Source organism: Penicillium soppii, assembly GCF_028829465.1.
Source record: "Penicillium soppii strain IBT 18220 chromosome Unknown utg000010l, whole genome shotgun sequence".
NCBI lineage: Eukaryota > Fungi > Ascomycota > Eurotiomycetes > Eurotiales > Aspergillaceae > Penicillium > Penicillium soppii.
The window spans coordinates 1,660,311-1,676,789 of NW_026643240.1; the positions used below are offsets into that span (position 1 = coordinate 1,660,311).

The following is a 16,479-nucleotide window of genomic DNA, read 5'->3' on the forward strand; positions in this document are numbered from 1 at the left end:
ATATATATACATTTAACTACTTCTGTATATATGGAACTATATATGTATACAATAGTACAACATTGTATACTCGGCAATCATTGTAAATGTTGCTATTTCTGTACTAATAAACTACTATCACCACCTATATAACATAGTTATATGCACTCAATTTCATAAAGGAAAAAAATAAAACCTTGAACATTTATCCCTTGGCGCATGATAATGTAAAGCAAAAACAGAAAAGAATAAAATATGTGTTCGAAGACATGATGATACACTTTAACAACACTTCCCTCCAGAATTACCATTCAGACCCGAGCCCTGCTGGTCTATACTGACTCCCTGGTTACCAGACTGTTCAGTCTTGGAAGTGTCCATCCCTTTCTTGATATCCGATGCAAGACTGTAGAACGCCTTCTCAATGTTGATGTTGTTCTTGGCTGAAACCTCGAGGAAGGGGATGCCAAGCTCATCCGCAAGTTGTTGACCTTGTTCGGTAGAGACCGCTCTTTTCTCCTCCCAGTCACACTTGTTACCGATCAAAATCTTGTGTACGCCCTCGCTGGCATGTTGCTCCACGTTGGAAAACCAAGTTCGAATGTCTAGAAGATACAGGGTCAGGTTGATTCGAACAGTATTGGGGGGATGGATGAAAAGGGCTTACTTTGGAATGATCGCTCATCTGTCACATCGTAGACGAGAAGGATACCCATGGCACCTCGGTAATATGCCGTCGTGATGGTGCGGAAGCGCTCCTGGCCCGCTGTGTCCCAAATCTGCAACTTCACCCTCTTTCCGTCTAACTCGATGGTACGAATCTTGAAATCGATACCGATAGTGGTGATGAATGAAGGCGTGAAAGAGTCTTCGCTGAAGCGCAATAGACAGCATGACTTGCCCACACCCGAGTCCCCGATCAACAATAATTTGATCTACAGTAAAAAAAAGTCAGCCAACTAATGAACCTGTTTCCAAGATCATTCCAAGTACTGACCAGAAAGTCATAATTCCGTGTGCCTGCCATGATGAGATTTGGCAATGTGTGTATTTGAAACGGTAGGGTACCGAGGTGAGGTTCAAGAGACGTGTATTGAAAGGTAAGGCTTAGATTGTAGATCCGGAGAAGCAAAAGGGTGATTAAGTCGCTTATCAGGAAGTTCGGGTGTGATATGGGGACTAATGTCAATGAAAAGGCAAGGTGGTAGTAGATCTGGAGTAACCAAGCAGAGTTCCACAATCAAGCATACACAAACTGAATTTCTGGTTGTTTTATGGGAAAAGGAGGTAGATGCACTTGGGAGTGGAGGTGTGATGACGGACCAGGCAGATGATTATGTAATATCATAATATCACCTGCCGTTCTGTAGGCATCTAGAATATAACTACATATTTGTATATAAGTATAATGTATACAATACTACATTGATATCGTGTTATATGTTCAATATCTTTTGATGTTTCTTTTCACATCTATAACAATATGCAAGTTTATCTTATATATATATATATAGATATATATACACATATCTATTGGAAGTATGCCCATCTCATTCGTTCAATCACACGAAGTTGCCTGTCCACTCCAGTCTGAACGTTGAGAAGATCTTGAATGTCTTCTTGGAACTCTTGATATTGCATGTTGTTGGAAATCGTCTTCACGTGTTCAAGAAGAGCCTCTGCCTCACAGATCAATTGCCCAGAGTCTTTGTAAGGGAGGGTCCCGTTGGACGATACTGCAGAGGAAGTCAAAATGCGGGCCACATTTCTGATTGTTAGAGTTAGTGTTTTGTCCAAGTTGTACATAGTCTGGATGTCATACCGCAATCCACGTTTCAGCTCATGGCGCTGTTTACCTGTTCGCATTCCTCGTCTGTTGCCGATGAAACCACCTAGCCACCTCAGAGTTGCCAAAGAGACCATTATTCCAGGGGTCAGTCCGATAAATCTAGATATAGATGATTAGCAAAATTCCAATAACCAAAAAAAGAGACAAAGGCATCCCCGAGAATGTAACACATACCCAAATACAAGTTCCTGACTCTTGAGCAGGGCATCGATGCCGCTGATAGCAATCTCCACGTCAACTTTCGTCTTTTGGATCTGGATCAGAAGGGCGCGGATGAGATCGCCTTTGACAGTTCCCACAAATGGGGATCGTAAGTCTCTTTCATATGCTTTCAAAACAGGAGTCAGGTCTCCTTCCTTGACCGAGTTTACGATGGCGGTAGTATCTGTCACCCCCGGGTGGAGATCCGGACGATCGCGAACAAAGTCAACCACCATCCGTTCTAAACTGGCACGATCAGCGAGCAAGCTATTTTTGCTCATGATAGCAATTTCGCTGTTTTTGTCGTGCCTGATTGTCCCAATGAGTTTTCGGATTGGATCTACAACCCAATTGCCCCAGAAATCGATCGTCGTAGAGCCGATGCTGATAATTCCTTGGATGATTTCGTCCCGTCGGTTGACCAGAAACTTGGTCGATGCACTTCCAGATAGTATAGCAAGCGACACCGGTAGCCAATAGCGGACTATGCGAGAAGGGCGCCCATGGCGACTGAGGAGAAGCGACATGGAGCTACTATGTTTTGGAAGTTCCTCACGGAGGATATTCACCAGTCTTTCAATCAATTCCAAGGGCCTCTGCGCAACATGAATCTCCTGGTTGTGCACCTGCTTGCTTTTGATATCCGTGTCCAATGTAGCAAAAACCTCATGTTCGAACCCCTGGGTACTGGGGTTAAGCGCCATCTGCTGGAGGATGGCTTCGACTAAACCAACCGTTCTGTGAATTTGGTCGTGCCAGTGCCCGATTGGTGACTTGGCGTTGATACTCGCAGTCGAGTCGTCCACCTCAAAGAGATGCCATCCTTCCATCAGGAGACCAAGGCTGCTGGTATGAAGGTCCTTCATTGCCAAGAGTTGATCTCGTTTCTGTCGCATATCTGCTCGACATGATCTTATTGGAGATAACAAATGAGCGCGTACAGAGTGACCTCCGAATTGCCAGGCACTTTTACGGGCAATCTGATAGAATTGACCCCATCTGTCGGCAATTGAGGGGTTGCCTTCAGTGGTTTGAGTCACATAGACATCCCTTGTCCATCGGTACAATTGCCCTGGCGAGTTCTGAAGGGCATACAGACTGCTATACCAGACCGAGCCTAGCATCTCACTCCAATAGTAGGTTTCATCATGAATTTTCAGCGTTTGATCCAGAAGGGTATTCATAACTAGCCCTGATACCTGAGCGGCAGCCTTTGCAGCTACTAGCCACACATAATCGGAAGTGCTCTCATCGGATATCCCCAATATTTGGGACTGTCCTTGAAGGCGAGAAAACACAGGATCCGAGAGCAGATCTGCCAACCGATTAGGTTGTAGCAGGGGTTGAGTCTTGGAGGTCACAGATATGGAATGAATAACATCTTGCAATTGGCCGATGTGAACAAGAGACTTGGTAGGTGTGTCTGCAGTCTCGACTGTCTGGCTAGCAATCTGTTGCTGCAGACGATCAAGCTGTGTATTGACAGTGCAAATGGTTCTAGAAGAGAGTTAGTATATGATGATACAGTTGAAAATGGATTGACAAACTCTCGTATGACCGACATGGTCGGAACTCCTAGTGTTGGAGCTCTCGAGGGTTTGGCTCAAGAGCTCTATTAAGCTGATGTCATGGGTGCAAACATGACAAACAGGGCAAACGTAACCAAACATCACCTCAGGCAAACAGGGCAAATGATGCAAACTGTACTCGGCCCTACACAGTACAGAACAGACCGGATCACAGCGTAGAATGTTTAATTTGCATATTTTTACGGAAGTATGATGTGTGTAATACCTATGCAGGTATCTTCCACTTACATATATTTTAAAAATCTGGAATTGGTTTCAAACCAATAAATAGAATATGTCAAATGAACCAGTTTACAAAAAGAAAACATTATACATATAAAACAAAGTACATCATAAGATTCCCAAAGTTTTAGGTCTAGGCATAGTCAGACCATATTCTACCTACGTATTATACATACAACACATGTAGGTACACGGAGTAAATGGAACCGGTTGAACCAAACAGAAGGCAGCAAAATCCGCATTACATGATTTTCTGCAGGTGGGGTGATCTCGGATGGGGATCGGGGCCTTATCCAAAGTCAGGGGTTAAGAAAAAATATAATCTCGCCACTTGTCGGTATTGGATCCCTTTCTTTCTCTTTTTTACTACATATATTCATTTACCTACCTTTGATCTTCACCATTGTTTTTCCTCTCTTCTATGTTCCTCCTATAACATTGAAAGAGAGAGAAAACAAACACGATGTATGTTTCTATCCCTTCGCTTCAAAAAAAAAAAAAAACACAGCTAACACAGTCACTAGGAACTCAACACTCTTGTCCTCCGGGACCTACTGGGGTCAATTCGAAGAGATCGGAAAGTACAATACCAACCTCAACGTTGCAGAAAGGTTATGGGCTGCCTGGTATGCTTGGATGCAAAACGATGTCCTGGCCACCGGAATCATGTCTTTTGTTATGCATGAATTGGTCTACTTTGGTCGCTCGCTTCCTTGGATTTTCATCGACACATTGGGCTTGTTCAATCGTTACAAGATTCAGGGTGTAAGTCAATTCCGAGTTCGGTCTCCGATTGATGACACCCTTTTAATATAATACAGAACAAGATCCCTTCCCTTCGTGAACAATGGGACTGTGCCAAGTTCGTCCTCTTGAGTCATTTCACCGTTGAATTACCTCAAATTTGGTAGGTCCAAATCTTTCCTTTCCTAAAACTGTTTATCAGATAGAATCTTGAACTCTAACTTGGTGTGAATCTAGGCTTTTCCACCCAATGGCACAGTTCTGTGGACTTTCGACCTCGATCCCTTTCCCGAACGTTTGGACCATGGCGTTCCAGATTGCCATCTTCTTCGTGATGGAGGATACCTGGCATTACTTCTCCCACCGTGCTCTTCACTGGGGTCCCCTTTACAAGGCCATTCACAAGATTCACCACCAGTACTCGGCCCCCTTCGGTTTGGCTGCAGAATACGCCTCTCCCATTGAGGTCATGATCTTGGGCTTTGGCACCGTGGGATGTCCCATTCTTTGGTGTGCTATGACCGGTGATCTACATATCCTCACTATGTATATCTGGATCGTGCTGCGCTTGTTTCAGGCCATTGATGCTCACAGTGGATATGAATTCCCATGGAGTCTGCACCACTTCCTTCCCTTTTGGGCTGGTGCCGATCATCATGATCTGCACCATGAGAAGTTCATTGGCAATTACGCTAGCAGTTTCCGGTGGTGGGACTACGTTCTCGACACCGAGTACACCCCAGATGCGTTGAAGCGGCGTCGGGAGAACAAGGCCAAGGCTCCCAAGGCACAGTGAGCACTGCAGTGCCTGCGGGCTTGTCCTCTTTTTCTACACCCTTTTCTTTCGCTTCAAATTCCTATCCGAATGTTTCATGTTCCTATGCACATTGCCATAGGTGCTCTCATGTCACTGTCTTGTGATAAGTGTGAGCAATGTATCTAATATTTCCATACTCCCGATTGGGTCACTAACTTGAATTTTAATGATGTCAAAATTGATAAACCTAGCAATATCAACACAGAGAGGCACAATATTGTAGAAGCAGGCATACCTGGGGCACCATTGCTCATAGCAATTGAATGAAGGCTCTATTTAACACATTCCATAAGAGCCTTTCATCAGCGTGCATTGTAATAAAGTTTGATAAAGTTACAAATTAATCGATTAATCCGGCTTTCTCCCTTAGGAGCTTCTTAGAACCGCTCTTTGAAAATTTCATGTGCTTTATATCTCTTTCTTTCAGACGCTGTTCAAGTTCTCGTTCGTTGCATAATGACAAGTCCTAGGGCCCTTCAACGGTTGATGTCTCACACGAAAGCCAAGACCGGATGATGGATGAGCATCGGTCAACAGAGTCGCATAGCACTAAGAATATAAATCGTGCAAAATATTTGTTTGAATCTGGTTACAAGTTATCGCCAACAGCTTGTTCTCCTAGGTAATGATTCTCGGAGAAAAAGATTTAGATAATGTAAGTGGTTCGTTTCCTAGCCAAACACAATAATATTATAGGTTTAAGATAATTTATATTCTCTAGCAAGACCTTAAAAAACAAATTTAACAACTAATATAGGGACCTTATCCTTTCTGTTTACGGTAAGTAGCTGAGCGCAGAAAAGAATGAGATCGCGGGATCGATCAAGACACCATAGAAAAGTAAAAAAACAGAGAGCCTCAGCGCGGGATTGAACCGCGGACCTTTTGATGGCAAGTAAATTATTACGTGATACAAGTCAAACGCTCTACCACTGAGCTACAAAGGCTGATGACAAATTGTGAACAACCCCGTTTATATTATGAATTCTACGAAACTAAGTCAGACGTCTGCAACTTAACCAAGCTTAGCAATCATAGGTTTCAGTTGTTTTTCTTTTTAATTATTTGGCTATATTAGCATTCATATGATTGTAACGAAGTGAGGGTATGAATTATCGATTAAAACAGGTTTGCCTTATAGGGGTAAATCTGCCCGGAGACAAATCTTAAGCTTGTCTGTAATGGTCTTTTAGACCAAGACGGTTCACTAAGACTACGGGGCACTGTTTCTATTCTATAATTTTTCCTAAAGGGGTTTCGTCTAGTCAGTTTAGACTTCGATAGATAGAGAAGCTATCGATCCGATTGTAACGGAGTGGATCCTGAATCTTCAGAAGTCCTGTCATAGAGACGGGTTATCGCCAGCGTGTCACTGTCGATCACAGAGCGTACTCTGACCGCCACTCTACCGCGCTCCTATCAATGATAAATAGTCCATTCTTGGGAACCTGGAAGTTCCCCAAGAATCAGTCTCTGTACTGTTCACATAATACATCTGTTCCGGAGCCATCTTCGTCTTACCTAGTTGACAGGCCCTATCCTGTAAACACTAGAACCCCCCTATACTTTACACCGATAGAGTTATAAAAGGTATAAAGAAAGGCCTTTATTTGGTTTGATAGAAAAACGGTTCTATATTTTTATGAGAGATTACGCAGAAGATATGAAATAGGAAGGGAAGAAGAAGGATGAATGAATAAAAAAATAGGGTAGGACTAAAATACAGGAAAATAAGAGATATAAAAAGAGAAAGGAAAAAAGGCTCCAGGGCACTTGCAAGGCCAAGGGGAGAATAATGAGAAAAGAAGAAAAGAATACAGAATTTTAATGAAATAAGAATTCTAAGAGTATTAGGGGATTATACCAGAGACCCCCCTCCCCCTCCATCCCTACTTGACCTTTCAGGCATCCACTGACCGCCTACCATGATACAGACCGCTTTTCTAGCCGCTTTCTCTACCATCTCTATGCAAATGCACCACACCTAAGAGTACCCACCCCCTTTCACTATGTAAATCTCTAACAAAATAAAGTACCTATAAACACTACCTTTTGCAGATGGTAAAGATGAAAAACGAAGCATGTTACAGATAAGCCCAATTTTGCACAAATAGGCATGAGATCGTGACCATAAAGGTCCAATTTTTACCATGTAAACCAGAATACAAACCTGCAAAAGGAAGTATGGCAGAGAATTTTCATATGTGGCAGAAATAATTGATGCCTTACGAACAATGCAAAGTCAGGCATAAAAATCGCCGGATCGGGCAAGGGGGGGGGGGGGGGTCCCTGGGAAATGGGTAGGGGTCTATGGTACGTTCCTGTTAGGGATATGGGCTCTGGACCATTCCTGTTCAAAGCTTTACTAGAAAGACCAATATGTACTCTAATAAAAGGCTATAAAGATTAAATTAAGCTTAATAACCTTAATCAAAAGGCGAAATAAATATAATTTTATAATAATTTATCCTAAGATAGATTAATATCTTCTCTTTTAAATATAACTTTATTATGTAAGATTATAATACTTAGCTTAATGACCTTAAACTTTAATTTACAAAGGCCTTAATGAAATTTATCGTACAATAATAATAAATCATTACTAACATTACAAAATTGTATGATATGTAATAAAACTTAATAAAAAACTAATCTCAAAGAAGAAGCCAAGAGATAAGACTACTTTAAAGATTAATATATCTAAGACCTTTTTATAAAAATTTCTTATTAAATATGTAATAATAATATATCAATAAATCTCTTATAATATTAAGATATATTATTTAAGCTATTTTGAAAAAGATAACTCTAATATTACTTATTTCTAATATTAAAGAAAAGGTATTTTACAAAAATAACTACCTTTAAAAATAATGAAATTATTATATTATTAATTTAATAATAAAAAAAGGTAAAGATTAATGAATTTATTGACTATAATAATAATATAAAGAAAAGAAAACGTCTTAGTAAAAAATCCTATTACTCTCATTTTTTATTTTTTTGACTAAGAGTATTACGTACTTCTATATACTGATTTATCATAATGATATTTAAATCTATATATTCAAATACTAATATAACAGATTTTAAAAGTTAAATATAATTTTAAAAAAGGATTATTACCTCCTTTCCTTAATTGATAAGGTTCTATAACAAATAAGTATTATGAAGTTCTTTATAAAGAAAAATATATAGTTAATCTTTTATTAAATTTAATTTATTACGAAAACTATAGATCTGATAATATTCCGAACCTAATATAGATCTTATAAATATAAGATAATATCCTTGTCTGTAATTAAATCTTTAAATCTTTAAAGAATATTGATAATATATATATGAGGCTCTTTTTTATTTACAAAAAATAAGATTATGAATTCTTAGTCTAGCGAACTAGATTTCTCGGATTTATTATTATCATTATATTAGAGGTTTCTTTATCCATTTTAAGAAACAAAGATAATCTTAGAATAAATAGCCCTTTTAATCGTAAAACTATAAAGTTATTCCTTGGTTTTTATAATTCTATTAGTGATTTATTAATGAATATCGTTTATTTTAAAATTACTGGATTAATTAATATATAAAGATACGCTTTCCGAATAATCTACTACTTATAAAACTGTATTTTAGTAATTAAAGAAAGGACTAATTTCCGCCTTGATTTACGTTATTATATTCCTTTTTTATTTATTAAGAATAAATTAATACCTTAGATAAAGTAATCGGAGCTAAACTTATGTAACATTATAATGAAAGTAAATAGTAATATCTATACTGTTTTTTTTAAAAGCTACATACGCCGTAGAATAGAATTTAATATTTAGGCTAAAAAGCTGTTTATTATATAAATATTCTAAAAATAGTGTAAGTAACCTAAACCTAAACGACTCTCTTAAAGAGACCGATTTAGAATTGTTGTTAGTAATTAAGTCTTTAAATAACTTTATAACTATATGATAGATAAACTAAAGGTAGACTTAGTAGAGCGAATCCTGTTTTTAGTTCTACTTTATAATAGATTATTATTTAAGAAAGAGTAATATTAATACTACTATATTAGTATAGAAAAGTACTCTTTTTAGCTAAGATCTTACTGGACTTCTAGGTAATTATTTAGAAGAAGAGTCTTCTTATAGATTGTATTAGTTAATATTCTTATACTTAATAGAATTATAAACCAAGTAAAATTTATAAACTAGATTAGCTCCGAGCTTAATAGTTTCTAATATATAGCCTATAAAGGAACTTATTCGCGATAGATATTATAAGATAACCTATTATTATTTAACATCTAGCTCAAAGTACCCAATAAAGATGATCGTTAAGTACGATTGTTTAATAGGGTCTACTATTAGCCTGTAATCATATATCTAGATATTGAAAATTTAAAGAAGCTAGTTTTAGCTTATCACTAGCCTAGCTAAATAATTAATCAAGACAGATACGTCGATAATTGTTTAGTATATATATAAATAATCAGAGGCATAAAAATATTAACTCTTAGACTTCTTTACTTACTAAAGATATTAAACAGACTATAAGAGTTATTATACTTTAATTTATATATATATAGTAAAAATCATATGAATTATGATATATATAAAAGGTATAATACTATTTATGATATCACTATTTTTATCACTGAAATATTTTATTCGTCACTATTCTAAGTAAACAAGGATTAATGGTAAATAATTATTTCCCGTTATTTAATAAAAAGGATACTTTATTCATTAATATTAATGAAGTAATCTAAATTCTTTATAAAGAGTTACTAAGGGAAATGAAAAGTATAAGAAGGGAAAAGGAATGGTTAATAAGGTAAGAAGGTGATTTAGAATTCTTTTGAAGAATTCTTAGTAATAGTGTTTATAAATTGTTAGTGTTAAAAAATGAATTATTATAGATTTTTTCACCCTTCTTTTATATTCGAATATATAGCGAATAGATATTTCCCACAATCCTTGTTTATTTAGAATAGTGGCGAACAAACATCCTATTTATAGAATAATCATATTATAAAACAGTATTATCCTATCATTAGTTTTATATATATATATAGATTAATATAAATATATTATATAGACTTAAGTAAAGACTAGTTCCCTTAAAGAGATTTACAAATATATGACAAAAAAACATTAGGTAATCTAAATTTGCGTATTCCGTTAAGATTACTTAAAAGCTAAGGATAAAAATATACTTGGAAATAACTATCACCTTCAGAATATTATTCTTCCGAATAATATTATGATTACTAATGTAGATTTTTCGTGTTTTATAATAAGTTACTAAAGAGAGTTTTCCTTTATACTTATACATTTTATAAATTAAAGATAATTCGGATTTATCTTAGGTGTAGTTCTATTTTAAGAAGTTGAATTAGTAATATATAAGTAGAAATATAACATGTAGGTTTATTTTAATAGTCAAATCTTTGATATATAGATTTAATAAGATTTCTATATCTCTTTCTAACAGATCTTTAACACCTTTGACTTTTTTTCTTTGACTTTTTACTTTGTTATCTTCCCCTTTTTATCTATATTCTTCCGCTAACAGTCCTCAAATTATTCTTTAATGTTATTCTTTAAGTAATAAGATAAATTTTCAATATATATATAGATAAGTAATATACTAACTAATCTTATAAATATATAGATTGATTTTAATATAATTATATTTTGGTATATTCTAGTTATTCTTTAGGTTTAATCTTTTATTAAGTATTTCTTAAGATACTTGCCATTCTTATATAGCCCGTTAAGTTTTAATAGATCTTAGAATAGTTCTTGGAGATACTTCTTAGCTTACTTAAAAGGTTTATATTATTATAAACAATTTTTCTAATTTAGTTACTAAACTTCTAATTCAATTAAGTTCAATAATATAAGTTAAGAAAAATGTCTTCTATTCTTGGATAATTTCTCTAATGATTTTTTCCTAGGCTAATAAGATCGTTAATTATATATCCTAATTAACTTATTATTAGCCCGAATTCTATATACCCCTTAATAATCTTATTAAATAAAACTTAACTATAATAGAAGTCATTTCTTTAATTAATATTGTTATTATTTAACTTATTTTTAATATAATATATAAAATCAAGTGATACTTCAATATATTTAGCAAGCGAGTCGCTGTCATAACTGTCGCTACTGTATCCCTATCTATAGGTCTAAATATATATCTCTTCTATGCCTTAGTAGCCTATTTATTCTATACCTTTAGGGAGGCCGGGTTCGTAGCTAAATAGCCGATTCTCCGGGTATATAAGGACCGGAGGGAGGTAGTTCAATTACCCCTTCTAAATATATATTTAATACTTAGGCTTTGAAAACTAAGGAACTCTTAGCTAACCGTATTAGTCAAGAACCGAAATATAGAATATTTAATATTTCTATTATAAATCGTAAATCTGTTATAGTAATAAAAGTAATCTTAGTAAACGGCTTTTTCTATCTACTGCTTATTATTTTAAACCAATAAATACTTCGCTATATCTGATTCTCTATATATAACTAACGATTTAGTATTTTAACAAATTAAAAAACTATATAGATATTCCTTTAAGCTCGTAGTATTAAGCGATTAGTTTTAGACGACCGGTTTAGATAATATATTATACAATAATTTCGTGAATTTTATAAAATAATAACATTATTCTTTTCTTTTTATCACTATGTTTAGGCTATTCTTTATAGACTCTTTAATATCGGTGTTTTTAGTACTTATAAATATTGGTATAACCAAACTATTAAGTCCGTAATAATAAATACATATCAGAAATTTACTAAAGAATAATAATTCCTTTAAATGATAACCTTAAAATACGAAAAACTTTTTTAATTACGTATTATTAAACTCGGCTCTCGGTAAATAGGAATTTAGCTAATTGAATTTAGGTTAATTATTAAGGATTTAGTTAATTATAACCCTTACTAATGACTATCGATACTATTGACCGGTAGCTTAGGCTATATAAACTTTAGTACCGCTAAACCACTAAAGAATGATAAAATTAAGCTTAGCGCTTGAAGGAGTAATACTTATTTTTCCTGCTATAAAAATACACTCGTAAAGACCGTAAAAAGTGCTAAATTATATACTGCTTTAGTGTGTATATTATAGTGCGAATTAGATATACCTTTAGCTATCGGGGCTGTTAGCTGCGCTAGATAATACTACATGGGAAAAGGCAAATGCTGCTAGCATTATTAATCTTATTGGATCAAGAAGCATTAAATATAAAGTATATAAATAGACCGAAGCTAATGATACTTCTAAACGGAAGCAATAATAAGTCAAATTTAAAATATAAATCAGAAGGTATAGACTTATATAAAAGAGATAGGGGCTTGTTAATGGTTATTGAACTTGTATAATTTAACAGATGTTATATTTATCTCTTTTTTAAAATAAATTAAAGTGATTTATATATAAAATCAAATTAATGGTTAGAATTAAATCCTGAAGAAATTCATAGTTTAGGTATAACTATAGAGTGGGTGGCGGACCTTTAGAGGGTCTGGTAATTTTCACAAAAAATTATAAGGCCTAGTTAGTTATTATAAACCGTTTTTCGAAACAATGCCTTTTTATATGAAATTGAACCATAATAAGATAACTTTTATAACTTAACTTTTTGGATTAATATCAGTAGTCTAATGATAAAATCCTTAAATAATTTAGTTAAAGACTAATATAAGTTTAAGAGTGTTATACGTATTTTATATAGTTTCTTATATACAGACTTACTTTTTAGTATACTTAGTATACATCAATATATATATATATATATTTACTGTTATACTTATCTAATAATATTAATATCGAATAAGCTCCTTGATAGAAGCTTAACTAAAGTATCCTAATATAAGATTATTATAATATATTTCTAATGTTTCATCACATAATTCTTACTTCTAAGGTAAATATAGTTTACTACAAGATGAGAGTAATCTTATCATATTAATAGACTATATATTACTCTCTTGTTTTAGTATATCTTTATTTAATATATTTATTTCTAATTAAATCAGGCTCTTACAATTGAATAATCTTGATACACCTACTAATAAAAAGACTTCTTTTAGTCCTTTAATATACTATCCTTTCATTTTCTTTGAATTCAAAACTTTTAGATATTTAATTATTTTTATTATACTTTAATATTAATATAAAATAGCTATATAATTCATAGATATTCTTTAGTGTAATATTAATAAAAGTCACATAATATATATAATAAGTTCTATTTAATTTTAGATAACGTATACTTTATTCTTATTTTCATTAGTACCTTCCCTATCTATGATAAACCTAAGAAACTTTAGCTTATTACAATAGAATATATATTCAGATAGTTGAATATAAGCTTAGCTTTTTCAAGATATTTAAATGTAAAGTCTAACATCTTTATATAACTTCCTTAATCAAAGGCAGAAACTAAGATGTTCTTTAGATATATTAGGTAGATAATATTAATTGATTTTTTGAATTTATTATTTATATAAGTCCAGACTATTGAATGATAGTCTTAAATAATATAACTATATTTTTAAAATGATTGTAATAAGTTCTAAAAGCTTTTTTTGTTTATCTCTTTTTTTAGATCTAAGTCTAATAATAATATGTTTGATATTAACTTATGAAAGAATTTCGATCTTAATGATGAATAATCTAAGATCTCTAAAATAAAGGAAAAACGGTAATAATTAAATTTGCTTATAATATCATGAAGTAAATAGATCTATCACCCTTTAAGCTCTTTTTAAAGAGTAGATATATAAGACTATATAATGTTATAATCCTTTTGTATAGATTAATTCTATAATCTATTATTTTATCTTAAAAATAAAATCTTTTCCTTTTTATAATCGAAAATATCTTAAATACGCTACACGTTTAGGTAAAGTATTATTTTCTAAAGTCCCTTATTCTTTATTTATTGGCTTTAAACTATTATTCTAAGATCTTAGAACAAAGAGTAATATAAATTTTATTTGACATGATCTAAGAAAAAAACAAGACATTTAACAGTAAGGTCTTGATCAATCTTAATATAAGAATATTCAAAGTCTTTTACAATCTTTTAAAAATTAATAATAATGACAAGTACTTATTAAACACTTTAAATTGAAAGGTATTCTATTAATACATCTTCAAGAGATAAGCTTCTAAATAACTATTACGAAAGAAAAATAATAGTTTAGTATTTAATATAAAACTTACTAAACGTTCGTTTTATATTTTAGTATCATATAATACTAAAAAAAACAGTTTGATTTTTATTAATATAGTCTTAGTAGCCTTATTATACTAATAGTAAAGTTTATAAGTTAGTTAAATCTATTATTTATATAATTATCCTTTTAACATATATTTAAAGGTATATCCACTAATAAGTACTAATATTAATAATAGATCTTAGAAAATACAACTTAATAATTAGATAAATAAAATTAACATAATACAATATTTTACTTTACAATGGTAATTTAGATGTACTTTACTAAGAAGACACTTAAGCTCGCTTATTAGATAAGCTATATCGATAATTATTAGTTACTTACCTTGGGATTAAGAAGCTAGAGAATTTAGTTCTAGCCTAAATAAATAACTAATATATAAAGATTTATATGTAACTATTTAATGTATAAATAAATAAAGGCCTAATAGATCGAATCCTTAGGCTTCTTTATCTTTTAAAAATCTTAGAAAGACTGTAAATATATATTATAATAGATCTCTTCTGATTATTCTTAAAAGACTGATATAGATTTAATATACTATTCGTTATTATAAACCAAATATCTATTTAAAAGACTAATATCTATCTTACATTGTAAAGATACTAATATGAAAAAAATAATATATTTATATTTTTAAGATCTTATTCTTAATCGTTTCGGACTAATATAGTTAGTTTATTTTAGAATTTTAGACCAAGTTTTATCGGATTCTTAGTATTCAAAAGAAGCTATTAATAGCTTATTACTTATAAATTTATGAATAAAGTAAAATTATTAACTAATATATAATATAAAGACTATATCTTTATATCGAACACAACTAAGATAATTAGTTAGAGTATCTACTAATAATAGACTTTATAGTATTAATCTTATCGTAAGATATAACGAAATAATTACTATTTTTTATTAAATATAACTAAAAACTTATTATATCTTTTAATCAAAGAGATTAAGTAATATTAATAACTAATAGGTAAGAAGTATCGAACATACTTATTTATATAATATATAACAAGAAGTAAAGTAATAAGCTATAAAGTCTTAATAGATATTAGTAATTAGATTTTTATAATGATAAAAGATTAATTATTAGATAGACTTAGTAAGAAGCTTTTTTATATAGTTAGTAGACTATATAAGATTATAGAAAAGTAAATTAGGTTTACCCATATTTATTAAGGTACACCTTATATTTATACTAATAAACTATTAAAGGTTATAATAATAAAGCTATTACGTAGTTAATATATAGATCTATGATTATTATTACGTATTAATAAAACTATTAAATAAGAAGTTGATAAGGTTAAAGACACTAAACTATACTATAAAAAGCTATAATACTAGGTCAATTAGCTTATTTATAATATTAAGCTATAATAGTATCTAGGAATTTTAAGTATATACCCATAAAACTAAGAGAAAACTATAATTACTACCTATTAAAACTTAGACCACTTAAAGCGTCTATATAAATAAGAAAGCGTATTAGTAAATAAGCGAGTAGTCAATAATTATCCCGATAATAATATACTTATTTCTATAAACCAATAAGTATTTAGGGACTAAATATAATTCTATAAGGGCGTTACGAAGAATTTAAAATTAATGATCCTAAACCGGTTCTGCTATATTATACCTCCTTCCGTAGGAATGTAGTTTGCATTATTTGATTGGATGCCTTAGGCATCCCTACCTTGATTATTTTAGCGCGTTATTTCTTTTTTCTTCTTGTCTCTCTTTCTTTCCCTATATTTAGTATTTTAGTTAAATGCACTCTTTTTCATTAAGACTTAACTCGTAACACACTAT

The 16,479-nt window shown here is 32.2% G+C and overlaps 3 protein-coding genes across 3 annotated transcripts; 1 reads left to right on the forward strand and 2 right to left on the reverse strand.

The window, feature by feature from the left end:
* Nucleotides 1–261: 261 nt before the first annotated feature.
* srgA (Rab family GTPase srgA) lies at nt 262–1,006 on the reverse strand (the record flags this gene model as incomplete). Its single annotated transcript, XM_057246823.1, has 3 exons — nt 262–584; nt 647–914; nt 977–1,006. 3 exons carry the CDS (start codon nt 1,004–1,006, stop codon nt 262–264), a joined length of 621 nt encoding a protein of 206 aa, XP_057092172.1.
* A 503-nt stretch (nt 1,007–1,509) lies between these two features.
* N7529_011298 (NCA2 family protein) lies at nt 1,510–3,593 on the reverse strand (the record flags this gene model as incomplete). The annotated part of the gene is made up of 3 exons (XM_057246824.1): nt 1,510–1,927; nt 2,003–3,526; nt 3,577–3,593. 3 exons carry the CDS (start codon nt 3,591–3,593, stop codon nt 1,510–1,512), a joined length of 1,959 nt encoding a protein of 652 aa, XP_057092173.1.
* Nucleotides 3,594–4,365: 772 nt separating this feature from the next.
* N7529_011299 (sterol desaturase family protein) lies at nt 4,366–5,380 on the forward strand (the record flags this gene model as incomplete). Its single annotated transcript, XM_057246825.1, has 3 exons — nt 4,366–4,605; nt 4,662–4,747; nt 4,822–5,380. Coding segments are annotated over 3 exons (885 nt in total), but the record flags the coding sequence as incomplete, so codon positions are not given.
* Between the last annotated feature and the right edge of the window lie 11,099 nt (nt 5,381–16,479).